This window comes from Lampris incognitus, chromosome 18 (genome assembly GCF_029633865.1).
Source record: "Lampris incognitus isolate fLamInc1 chromosome 18, fLamInc1.hap2, whole genome shotgun sequence".
In the NCBI taxonomy this organism is placed as follows: domain Eukaryota; kingdom Metazoa; phylum Chordata; class Actinopteri; order Lampriformes; family Lampridae; genus Lampris; species Lampris incognitus.
In genome coordinates, this window is record NC_079228.1 from 10,015,895 (window position 1) to 10,029,211 (window position 13,317).

At 48.0% G+C, this 13,317-nt stretch overlaps 1 protein-coding gene across 1 annotated transcript; it reads right to left on the reverse strand.

Moving 5' to 3' along the window:
* Positions 1 to 3,193: 3,193 nt before the first annotated feature.
* On the reverse strand, positions 3,194 to 5,521 carry oprd1a (opioid receptor, delta 1a). The gene is made up of 2 exons (XM_056298194.1): positions 5,170 to 5,521; positions 3,194 to 3,924 (listed from the first exon to the last, which is right to left on the reverse strand). Exons 1-2 carry the CDS (start codon positions 5,513 to 5,515, stop codon positions 3,395 to 3,397), a joined length of 876 nt encoding a protein of 291 aa, XP_056154169.1. The 5' UTR covers positions 5,516 to 5,521; the 3' UTR covers positions 3,194 to 3,394.
* Positions 5,522 to 13,317: the final 7,796 nt, after the last annotated feature.

Consider the following 13,317-nt stretch of genomic DNA (forward strand, 5'->3'; position numbering starts at 1 on the left):
TAGGCAACGGAATAGGTCTAATGTGTTTATTTCTAATACTTCAAGAAAAAATACGTCTTGCACACTCCACAGATGCAGCACTGGATCCGAGCTTGTGTACCGTGCACACACAATTTATTCAGCACAATCATTCGAAGAACACAAAAGCAGCTATTGAACACCGCAAAACATCGCCATTCCTGAATGAGAGCCTCCATACTATACATTCACCACTGTCAGTATGAGTGTTTCTCTCTGAAGGAAATCCCACCACAAATAAATAAATAAATTACAACACGGCAAAATCTACGTCTACACATTGGACTAGTGTCACTTTAAGCTGTAAATACGAAAAGCTGGTGTAGGATTGTTGGCATAAAGAAAGCACCACAGCAACACATGTACATCAGTTTACCTGCCACTGACAACTTGGGCAAACATCTTTAACTGCAAAAGCTTTTTCATATCTACAAGGTCACGCAAAAGATTTTTTCCCCTCTTAGGGTCTAGAGTTTTTTTCTATTCTATTCTATTCTATTCTATTATTTTACTCTTTCAATCATGGATATGAATATTTTTGTTCTCCTCCACCTACATTTTCTAAGCCACGACGTCCAATAAACGATTCACAAAATACTGTTTGCTCCATCTGGTGTAACAGCAAAATTCTGTTTGGCCATGACCAGAAACGTGGTACTTCTTGAAATGTGTGCATGTTAACGTGCATCTGCCTTCAGAAAATATTCACAAATATGTTCACATGACAATGATTTCCAATAGGCTGCGCATTATTATTCCTTATTCCTTACTGGCACAGCGGTGATTACAGTGGTGGGATGATGAGAACGTTTTACCATCTTTATCCATTGACTGATATCTCCAGTTGGGTTACTGTCCACCTCCAGTCCGGTCGGAGGCAGTCCGTGGCACCGGAAGGGGGCGCTATTCAGCAGTTTGGTCATACGTCACATGAGTCACTGGGACACGTGACAGCGTCGGCTCAGGTTGTAAATGAATAGTCTTCCCAAAGGGAGAGTCGGCTCTCAACAGGGGGAGACACGTGTCTACTGTTCATGTCGAATATCCTTGACCAGGTCTTAGTCTTAACACCGCCCACTGCATAACTCCGCCCACTTCACAACTTTGAGGGGGGGTCCACCTCTGCTTAGAGGGCGTTTACATTCTTTTTTTTTTTCATGACGTAGATAAGTCCCAACCGGTCGCCTCTACGTCAGCATTGGTCCTGCAAGGTGTAGCTCCGATGCAAACCGGTAGATGGCTTACTGAGCCATTTTCAACCCACGGTACAGTCATATCACTCAGTTTACAGCTAAAAAACAAAAACGCAAAAAAACAGCAACCCCCCCCCCCCGCCCCCCAAACAAAAACACGTTTGTTGCGTTTATAGACACTACATTCCATCGCCAGTAGGTGGCTCTGTGAGACGGGGGACAGACTGCTGTAAGGGGACGGATAACGAACCGGTACCGCGAGGACGGGAAGTTGGATGGAAGGTACGTATGCGATTGAGATTACGCGTTGTTGAATAGCGTTGAATACCTTCTCCGGCGACTCACTCAGCAACATGGCGACAGGTAAGTGGTTAGTCCCTCTTTAAACCGAGTCACTGCAGCCGCCAACTCATTTCTCACAACTGAGACATTTCGTCGCCGAACGAGAATATCAGGGAGGTTTTATGATGGTTTAACCTCATTCATTCATTCATCATCAGCCGCCCCTCCGGGGTCGGGTCGCGGCGGCAGCAAGCTAAGTAGGGCACTCCAGACGCCCCTCTCCCCAGCAACGCCCTCCAGCTCCTCCTGGGGGATCCCACGGTGTCCCTAGGCCAGACTGGACATGTAGTCCCTCCAGCTCCTCCTGGGGGATCCCAAGGCATTCCCAGGCCAGACTGGACATGTAGTCCCTCCAGCGAGTTCTGGGTCCACCCCGGGGTCTCCTCCCAGTTGGCCGTGCCCGGAAAGCCTCCAAAGGAAGGCGCCCAGGAGGCATCATGATCAGATGCCCGAACCACCTCAACTGGCTCCTTTCGATGCGAAGGAGCAGCGTCTCTACTCCGAGCTCCCTAGGGATGTCCGAGGTCCTCACCCCTATCTCTAAGGCTGAGCCCAGACACCAGCGGGTTAACTCGGAAGGTCCTCAACGGGTGCGACCGCCAACCTTGAGAGTCAGCTCAGCGAGACTCGGAGACGTTTGTTGAAATGCAATATTCAGCCGCTTATCTCTTCCGTCTTATCACAAGCAGGGGGAAGCTCCGTGCTTGAGTTTTGATTATTTCCGTGTCCTTGAAGTTCAACACACAGACCCCAAAAAAAAGAAGGGGGGGAGGGGAGGGGATACACGGAAAACTCATACCTTGTTGACAGTTGACATCGTTGACAGTGCCAGACTTGGATATCTTTCGAAAAGAGAAAAAAACCTAAATAAATAACTGGCTCTTTCTTCATAACAACAAAAATAAAGTTGCCTGAAAGTCAACTGAGATCCCCCTGCTCCTCCATGTTGCTTCTAGTTGACCTTGTTGCGCCGAAGTACATTTCAATTCAGCTCATCGTATACAGCTTTCAGTTGGCGTCTGTTCCTGCTCCTTCAAGCTTACATTTTTCGTTTGCTGATATATGTATTTTTTTTGTTCCACAATATAGCCAGAAATGAAGCTGTTGTTCAGAGTTTTCCTCTTGAAAATGTTCCATTATCAGATATTCATTTGAGTCAACGAGTCAGAGGCGTGTTGAATGCGGGTGGGGAACAGGGGGGGCTCTTACAAAGAAAGTGGAAAAGACCGAATATACAGGCTATTGTTTCATTGTTTTCTGTGTCTTTTGTTGCAATTCATTTAATCCCACGTCCTCCTGACACAGCAGACAAAGTCGGTCTATTCCATCCGCAGCCGTCTTGGCTGGATGATGCCAAAATGACGCATTCTTTGCTACAGAAAAGACGAACCTTGGGGCTGCTGTTTGTGCTGTTTGCGTCACATAAAAGCCCGCGTTCTTGTGCTGCAGTCTTCACAGCGGGTGGATAATAAGCCGAGCAAATTTGCTTTTTTGGGGTTTTGGAATGTATTAGATTGTGATACTTCGGTTGGACCGAAACCTTCTCTGCTTCCACACCGTTGAGAAAATCATTTTATTTCCCGTTTAAAAATAGATCCCATTGGGTTACCCGGGGTAAAAAATGAAAACCACTGCTGGAGTTAGACTAATTACACATGAATGGGGAGCCGTTCCCATTTTGCAGAGATTGTGAGGCATGGGGGTCACCTGCCGGAGGCGAAGGTCTAGAAGGGTACGGGGGGCTTTCAAAACTCTGTCGTGGAGATCTGGGTGACCTCTGACTGTAGATCCTGTTGGATCCTCCTCGAGTGAGATCCGCGGGGGATCCGGTCCATGCCTAGTCATACCGGCTTCTTCCCCGTGTCTGAAGGAGTGCAGATGGAGACGGGCTCCCTGGTGGTGTTGCGACTCCGCATCAGGCTGTTCTGGTCAACTGGCGAACGGCAGGGGAGGCAGAAGTCCCTGAAACACCTCTTGAAGTTCTCATCCAGGAACGCGTAGAGGACGGGGTTGAGGCTGCTGTTGGTGTAGCCCAAAGCGATGCACAGATGCCAGCCGGTTATCACAAAGGGGTTCCTGTTGTCTATCTCCACCAAGGTCTTTATGATGATGAAGATGTGAATGGGCGTCCAGCAGATGACGAAGGCGGCCACCACCACCAGGACCATGCGGGTGATTCGGCGCATGTTGCGGTCTTTCTCCTTGGAGCCGGAGAGGAGACGGACGCTCCTGAGACGCAGGATCATCAGACCATAGCACACGGTGATGACCATGACCGGCACCACGAACGCAAAGATGAACACGCAGATCTTCGTCACCGTATCCCAGTACCATTCGGGGTCGGGGAACTTCAGCATGCAAACAGTTTTATCTAGGAAAGGATGACAGGGAGTGAATTGGAGGAGTGGGGGGAGGAAGGTTTACGGCAACAAGACACAGTAATTTGGCTTCACTTCATGAAGAACTGCGTGAAAGTGTTGAAACACTGAAAAATACGTTCAGTGAGATCCAGAGTCCTGATCCTTGCATTCTGACCTTTCCATTCTTTCATTGCTCTAAATATTTATAATTCAATTTACTTTTTTAAAGGTGCACTCTGCAATGTCATGAGCCGCCATAGCTATGTGTAGTACTGCGACAACACGAGCATCATACCATGCTGACAACAGGAAACATGCCGTGTCTCAACTTTGTAAATTAACTCTGCGCATAACTGTAGTCCACTGACTTCCGGTTTCTACTGCAGCGGTCATACCAGTTTCCTGTTTGTTGTTGTGTGCTATTGACAATGGCATATTTTTCGCGATGCCTGCAAGATTTACCATGGATACATGTCAACCACATGCACACAACTGTCCACACACCTTCACCTGCACCTCCCAGCAAACGGGAGAAAAGTTTCAAGTTGTGCATATCAAGTTACGTCCACAATGATGAGGATGAGAATGCTCATTGACGTGTATCCATGGTAAATCTTGCAGGCATCGCGAAAAATATGCCATTGTCAAAGGCACACGCCAGCAAACAGGAAACTGGTATGACCGCTGCAGTAGAAACCGGAAGTCAGTGGACTACCGTTATGTCAATTACCCCACTCTTCCTAGCCGTCCCGGTCACTGCTCCACCCCCTCTGCCGATCCGGGGAGGGCTGCAGACTACCACATGCCTCCTCCGATACATGTGGAGTCGCCTGCCGCTTCCTTTCACCTGACAGTGAGGGGTTTCACCAGGGGGACGTAGCGCGTGGGAGGATCACGCTATTCCCCCCAGTTCCCCCACGAACCGGCGCCCCGACCGACCAGAGGGGGCGCTAGTGCAGCGACCAGCACACATGCCCACATCCGGCTTCCCACCCGCAGACACGGCCAGTTATGTCTATATAGGGACGTCCGACCAAGCCGGAGGTAACACGGGGATTCGAACCGCCAGTCCCCGTGTTGGTAGGCGACGGAATAGACCGTTACGCTACCCGGACGCCCGCCTTGCCTCGTTTTAATTCAGTATCCTGTGTATGTTGAAACATTTCACACTGTAAAAAAAAAGTGAGAGAGAGAGAGAGAGAGAGAGAGAGAGAGAGAGAGAGAGAGAGAGAGAGAGAGGGTGACTGTGGTCTCACCATTGCCCGTCACTTTAGTCACGGCCATGATCATGATCGGCACCCCGATGGCCGAAGACAGGACCCAGATCAGCACATTGATGAGCTTGGCCTTGACCGGCGTTCTGAACTCCAGCGCCCGGACGGGGTGGCACACGGCGATGTAGCGGTCCACACTCATCATGGTGAGGGTGAAGATGCTGGTGAACATGTTGTAGTAGTCGATGGCGATCACCACCTTACACAAGACCTCTCCGAACGGCCAGGTGCCCATGAGGTACTTGGCGCTCTGGAAGGGCAGCGTGCTGGTGGCCAGGGCATCAGCCAGAGCCAGGTTGAAGATGTAGATGTTGGTGGCTGTCTTCATCTTGGTGTATCTGTGTAGGGTGTGGGGGGGGGGGGGTAATTAGCATCAGTAGTAATGAGAGCAGTGGAATATGGAGCTCTCTGTGATGGGAGGTGGAGATCCTATCTGAACATGACACCCGCAACGGCGGACCCTTTCCACAAGGCGGAGAGACTAATTGCCGCGCGCGCGCGCGCGCTAAAGATGTGTAGAAATGAGAATATAACGCTCGCTCTCTTTAGGGTGGATCTGATATTCTAAATGAGCGATTTCCGGTAATGGACAAGATCAGCACGCTGGATTCTGATCAATCTCTCTCTCTCTCTCTCTCTCTCTCTCTCTCTCTCTCTCTCTCTCTCTCTCTCTCTCTCTCTCTCTCTCTCTCTCTCTCTCTCTCTCTCTCTCTCTCTCTCTCTCTCTCTCTCTCTCTCTCTCTCTCTCTCTCTCTCTCTGGCACGGGGAGAAAACAGTTTTATACTGGAACTGAAGATGAAATACATGTTTTTATTGGATATTTTCATCTTGTTTATTCTGAGAGAGAAAGCGAGAGAGAGAGGGAGAGGGGAGAGAGAAAGCCAGGGAGGGAAAGGGGAGAGAGAAAGCGAGAGGGAGAGAGCGTGGGGATAGACAGAGAGGGGAGGGGGAGCGAGAGAGAAGGAGAGAGAGGGAGGGGCGAGAGGAGGGAGAGTAAGAGAAAATGAGAGAGAGGGATAGGGGTGAGAGAGAGAGGGAGGGGGATGATGATAATGACGATATTGCTGCTGAAATGAAAAAACCCATTGAAGCCGGTGTGAGGTGGTGTTACAGGCTAGAGATGCTGTCCTGTCTTGTTGGAGTCAGACCTTCTCATTTGGACATGATGCTGATATTCTCATTCTGTCGTCTCACATGGCTCTGAAGACATGATGGACGCGGTGTGGTAGAAGACAGCCTCCCTGCTCTCAGCCTGAGCAATTATAGAGACCCAACAAGGATGAATCCAGGAAAACAGAAAATCCAAGATTTGTCTTGACCGGCCTTTATGCTCATTATCTCAAGCTTTGAACATGGCCGACCTTTCAGATTAACGTTGGTTGCTTTAAGAAAAAAAACAAAAAACAAAACAAATAAATGGGTTTGATAGCAAATACGAATAATTTCACATTTGAGAGCATAATGAGCTTTAAAATGGGTGAAAAGAGAGTTGTTGGTAATCAGTTGTCCTCTGGGATGAACAGTAGAAACTGGTGTAGTGATGAACACGTGGTATTGATTTTTCTTTTTCTTGGTCATTTCTCACAAATACAAAACAGGCAACATCTGAGGGCTCCAGCTAGGAGTTGTATTTTTTAATCCAAGGTTTGATGGAGAAATGTTGCATCAGGTGCCAGACGTAATGCCCAATTTGAAATTATTAGTTGATTATCACCACTACTATTATTATTATTAGTATTTGTCATCAATTATAAATTAATAGTTATTTGTTTATTATATATTTATTTATGATTGTTATTATAAATTGTAAATTATACATTATTAGTTTGTTGTTGTTATTATATTATTATTATTATTAGTTGATTATTAGCCAAAATGTGTAAATTAATTGCCCCGTTTAGAATTGATATACAGGAATGCTTCTGTTCAAGTTTTACATAATTGCCTCAAATCAGCCATGGACGTAATGGATCAATATCTGGGGTCCTACTAGGTGTCATTAAGAAAACAGAGGCTGCTCATTACAACCCTAATTGTGGCATTTCAAGTCCACAACCGTACTCTCATCCATAATAAGACTGATGAAGCTGTGGACCCCAGTTCTTGTACTCTGGACTGGAACAGGACTCTGTTCGGACACACACAAACTGGCATCCATAAACATTAGGGCATTTACCAAGGCTTTGGTCTGTGGACATTCATAAGGCAAGGCTTTTCTGTGGAAGGTAGGGAGGGGGGGGGGTTTGTACAAAAGGATACTTCAGCCCACACCGCTTTACCTGCTCCCCCCTGTTTCTTCACTAGCTTCACAGTCACCAATAGCCACAGGCTCATCCGCATCTTGCACAACGCATCCCAAATTGGGCGGCACGGTGCCCCAGTGGTTAGCACTGTCACCTCACAGCAAGAAGGTCCTGGGTTTGAACCCTGGGGTTGTCCAATCCTGGCGGTCAACCCAGGTCGTCCTCTGTGTGGAGTTTGCATATGTTCTGTGGTGGGATTTCTCCAGGTGCTCCGGTTTCCCCCACCATCAGAAAGACACGCGTGTTAGGGTTAATACTCCCGTCTGTGTTGTGGTTTCACCACCCCGAGCTCCCTCCGCGTCTCTCTCCCTTCGGCATGACTTCCCGGATCTTGGACTCGGACTTCCTCGGACAATCCCTCGCTCAACGGATTCGGACTTCGGTAGCCAGGCGCACGCACACCGTCAAAACACCCCCACCTTAGATTCCCCTGTTATTAATCTTTGGCAGTTTTGTTTATTTTCCTGCATTAAAATTGCCTTTGGGTTTCGCTACACTGGTCTCTGGTCTTCACCCGAGAGTCGTAACAGTCTGTGCCCCTGACCGAGGCATGGCAAGATGATCTGGATGCTGCACAGCTAGGATGGGTTAAATGCAGAGAAGAATTCCCCAGTGGGGATTAATAACAAAATCCCAAAAAAAGAGTCATGGGCCTTTCCACCCCCAACCTATGAGACCTCAACAGCAAAGCCATGATAAACAGAGCGCCAACCATAACTCGGGATCCCCTCACCCGTTAACCGATTCTACACCTTCCATCTGGTCTCAGGTTCAGGCCCCTCACCTGGACATGGGATGCTTTTAGAAGATGTTTTGTTCCTTCTGCCGTTCAAGTTCTGAACTCACCGAACCTCTAAACTCTTGCGTTAATGTATTGCTGTCTCTCTGTTCTCTGTGCATGCTGTGTGTTATGTATAGTATGTGTACTTGTATTTACTGTATGTGAGGCCCAGTACAAAAGCTCTGTCTATCCACCCGTCCATATATCTATCTGTATCACCTCTTTGAAGCTGAGATGGATAGAGTTCTTAACTCATGGACGCAGATGGACATCAGAACATGGATGTGGCCATGAACATTGACGTCAGGCTTCACTTTAGACAGGAATAAATGAGGTGACATCTGTCTCTTATGTAAATGCCAGTCAGGTCTCAAACCACATCATCTGAATTTTAAGTCAGCAAGGGGAGCGACAGGGAGGGCTGTCCTCGCCTTGGAAGCAGAGTTGTGTTTGTGAAGATGTGAGTTTGATTTAGACGGAGGATGGGCTGAAATGGCGCCATTATTCATCTCTAGATAGGGGGAAGGGTATGGCGTGTCCTGGTAATTTCACAGCTCCAGTAAGAGGGCATCTCGCTGCACTTTTCTCCCCAGGCACAGTATGAACCCAATTAACAGACCAGGGAACGAGTCCAAGGAGAGTCGTTAGACTCAGGTTGGGTTTTTGAAATCCTAAAAGAGACGATCTCTAGCTGGCCTGCCGCTGCAGACTGGGGCATTGTTTGTTCTGTGGTTCTCCGAGGAGAGCTTCCTACCACCGTTGTCAGATATGATTTCAAACGGAGTACTAATCACCCTCTTTTTTTTTTAATTAATTTCATTTTTTGAAGGGACAATTAAGCCTCGGTCCCGAGATCCTTTCCCAGATCTGTGAGCCCTCATGAATATCATTTATCCAAGATAAGAGATATCCCGATTAAGTATGCAAACTTAGTTCCTTTGACATGGGGAAATGAAAATCAAGGACTGCTGATGACATGCATGGGTTGGTATACGATTTTGCACCGTGACTCTTAATACCAACACAATGGTAAGCCTCCGAGCAGCCTGCAAATGTAGAATAAGTATGACCTATCGAAATGTTTTCACATATTTTTGATCTATTCATACCCATGCCCACATTAGGTCCCCCTTAAAAAAGAAGAAAGAGTTATGAGCCTTCAACGCAATGCTTTGAGGCTATGAAAAAAAAAAAACCCAACACATTTCTTTGAAAAGCGCAAAATAGTATTGATGAGGAATGCCACATGAAAAGTGAGCAAGATTTCCAGGCTGGAATTATGGATCACGCCAAGCTCAGCAGACATACTCCCAATACCTGCAGAGCGTTATCAACAATACGGCTCTTAGCAAAGTATTGCCTTTGATTCAACGCATCACTCTCGCCTGTTGTCAGAATGGGAGAGAATTTCTTAGATTCACATTCACCACCCAACTGTCTTTATAATAACATAATTCCCCCCCTTACTGATATAAGCTGACACGAGAGGTCCACACATAGTCACCTGCATACTAACTCGCCTTCCGGACCCTCTAGTCGACTGTTTAATGTAGTCTCCCCGGATTACGTCCCGGCTGCGGCGCTTGCCCCCTGAATTCGCTAGTGAATTCAGGTACAGAGGAATTACATGGCTGGGAGAGCCATGTAATTCTCGGAATAACAGTGTAACACTGTAAATTCAGAGCTGGCGCTGGATCGGCTGGGGGAGCTTGGTCTGCTGTGACCGGTGGGCCCAGGGACCACGGCCCTGCCTGGAGCTGTGCCCAAAGAGGTAACACCGAGGGCAGTCTGACAGGACGCGGAAGCGGGGCAGGCTAAGCTAACTGCTAGCCCATGCAGACGGCAGTTCCGATAACACCGGGGGCGGACTGGCGGCGGCCTCGCCTGGCCTTGACTGTGTTTTTAGTGTCGTTGTGTGGAGTGCGGGGAGGTGTGTCGAAGGTGTCTGGCTGGGAGCGCTAGCGTTGGATCGGCTGAGGGAGCTTAGTCTAGTGTATCCTATGGGCCCAAGGGTCAAGGCCCTGACCGGAGCTGGTGCCGAAGAGGAAACACCGACGGCGGTCTGACAGGACGCGGAAGCGGGGCAGGCTAAGCTAACTGCTAACCCATGCAGACCGGCAGTTCCGACAGTCATCCTGGCTGGCTGGCGCTCGTTCTCCTGGACAGTGATTTATTTATTTTTTTAGATATATATGTTAGTTCGGATATATGTGTTCTTTTAGTTCTTGTAGCTTTTTGGATGTGTTTTTTTTTTTGTCTTTGTGTTGCACTGCTGTGGGCTGGGGGAACCGATATTTCATGTGCGCAAGGGCATGAAATGAGATGACAGTGTTTCTGATTCTGATTCTGAGTTAGCAGAGTCCTTGTTGGGGGCTCACAGAGCTGCTTTACAACAATGGCACTGAAAATGGAAAAAGAAACAGGGAAAGGGCAATAAAAAAGAAATAAATCCCCACCCGGTTTGTACATGAAGGTACAGTACCGTGGTGGTACTGGTAAAAGACAGTGAGAATGGAGAGGCTGGTGCTGCAGCCTGGCATCAAAGCCAGAGACGTCCTGTCACATTCACAGTGAAACACACGTGCCTCAAGAGCATGCCGGAAACCGGTATAGTGGCATTAAACACTGTACACCATGTAGAGCTGTTTCCACCGCTCTTTGATGGTATTAGTGCGTACTGCGAGGCAGGGGGTGCTGCTGCGGCTGCAAAGTGGTGCAGTTCTTTTACGCAGGACCATAACCCTGGGCGGCAAGACATTATTTCCCATTTCTCACATAGCAGTGACATCTTTTATGCATAAACCATAAGAAGTGGTGAACAGAAAAAAGTGTGTGTGTGGTGGTGGGGGGGGGGGGCTTTTCCTACACACTCGAATTGCCATTACACTCAATTAGCTTGTCCTGGGGTCATGTAGTGGTTGATGGCTTCACACATAATTCATAGGAGTGGGTGCTTTTTTATTTTAAGATTCGTCACTTTTTTTTTCTTTTACTGAATTATAGGCGATACAACGTTAAAAGAAATAAGTCTTTAACAGTGGGTGTCAGCAAATCGGCTGTTCTTAAGATGGGGGTTGGGGGGGAGGGGTCATGCATTGTGATGGTGCATGTCCCACAGCATCGGCTGCATGCTCTGAAGCTGCCGCCACAGCTCAGTCCCTTTCCTTCTGACACCATCGTTTGGTTGCATTTCCCCGGAGAGGGAAACGCTGGAAAGCAGCAGCGGCTTAGCCATAATGCTGCACACGAGTGAGTGGGAGCTAATGCCGAGAGACCCCCTCGCCCTTTCATGGTCCATTCCATTCCCAAAACAAAGAGTAAAATTACCTCGCCACTGACAAATATTGATAATTTTCTAACTCACCTCTGGTCTGTAAAGGCAAACGATTTTTTTTCACTTTATTTATTTATTTAGCTATTTACCTAGATGGAGTGCCATTAATCACTGTCCGTCGCTGCTGGTTTATCACTCATCCTTCCACTTAATCTGGTTTGGCTAGCTTGGCAGTACGTCAGTCGAAGCCAACCATCAAGGGGAGGCACAAGAGAGCGTTTATTAACAAGGTACCGTTTAGAGAGCCCTACATTTGTGTCAATCAGAGGCATTTGCATTTAGACTGCTTCTGATTCTTAATCTATCATTTAATTTACCCCCTTGTATTTCTTTTTATCTCCTGAGGTCTCTCGTCCAATACCCGTCAAATTTTTTTCTCTCCTTTCCATTATTGCTTTACTTGATGATACACAAGTCAGGCTTGTGTATCATCAGACTGTGCCATTGTGCCATGTTCCAATACCTTAAGGCCATATGCCACATGCGTTTGCCGCGCAACCGCCCCCCCCCCCCACACACAGGAGAATGCTACTATTGGCAACTGGCTACACTATTTTATGCCAAATTCCCACTCTGCCACTAAAAGAAACCTAAAGCAGAGTTGACTCGTTGCATCGTGTCTTTGCATCATCGCATCCTCACCAGAGCATTATGATACTGAAATACCAGGGCGAAAAAAAGCAGACTGAAAGACCACCTGTGGACCCCCCTTAGTAGAACACTGAGATTATCCGCACCAAGGAGCCCGGAGAATCCACAGCTATCTGATTCCAAACGCTTCCCTCTTGAATATAGATTACGCTCCCGCTGAACGGATTCTAGTCTAAGAGACGTGAGCGCTGGCGGACAGAAGCGTTGGGCTGGATCAGAGGGGATTGGGGTGTTAAGCAGGGTGCACCGCTACCGCCCTGCTCTGTTTTCCACAGAGGCGACTCTCGGGGTATGCAAGTGTCAGCACCTCCTCAGCAATCACGCTGAGGACCACTTGGTTCCCTCATCTCCGTGGCTGCTCAAATTGCCAATTCACATGCATACGAGCATTCATATAGATGCTATAAAATGTGCGTGCGTGTGCGCGCGCGCGCGCTGCGTCCTCTCCTAAGCGTCCTCCCTTTAGAGTTTAGAGCTGTTCAAAATGAGATAACACAGTCTGGCTGGCGTGTTTGATGCGCTCAGGTTTCCTCGGTCTTCATCTCTGGGGTGTCACCAGTGGTAAATCTGCGCACGCAAACACAAACATCAACAGAATCGGCGCTCACGATTCGATGAAGCGCAGTTCCAACGCTTCTCTGTACATCTGCCGTTTGTCTCCCTCGGTAACTGCACGTCTTCTTTCCTTCTGCGTCTGTCGGGTTTTTCTCATTGTGGTCATTCAGTCTCACTCATGCACAAATATCAGTTATGTGTCGATAGTTGTGAAAATACTTTGAGTCAGTAAGATTGCCACCTGCAGAAAATTACTTATTTAGTTCTGTGCTCAAAACACCAGGTCTCTCTCCCCCCTCTCTCGCTCTCTTTCTGTCTCTCTCTGTCTGTCTGTCTCTCTCCCCCCCCTCTCTCTCTCTCTCTCTCTCTCTGTCTCTCTCTCTGTCTCTCTCTGTCTCTGTCTCTCTCTCTCTCTCTCTCTCTCTCTCTCTCTCTCTCTCTCTCTCTCTCTCTCTCTCTCTCTCTCTCTCTCTCTCTCTCTGTCTCTCTCTGTCTCTCTCTGTCT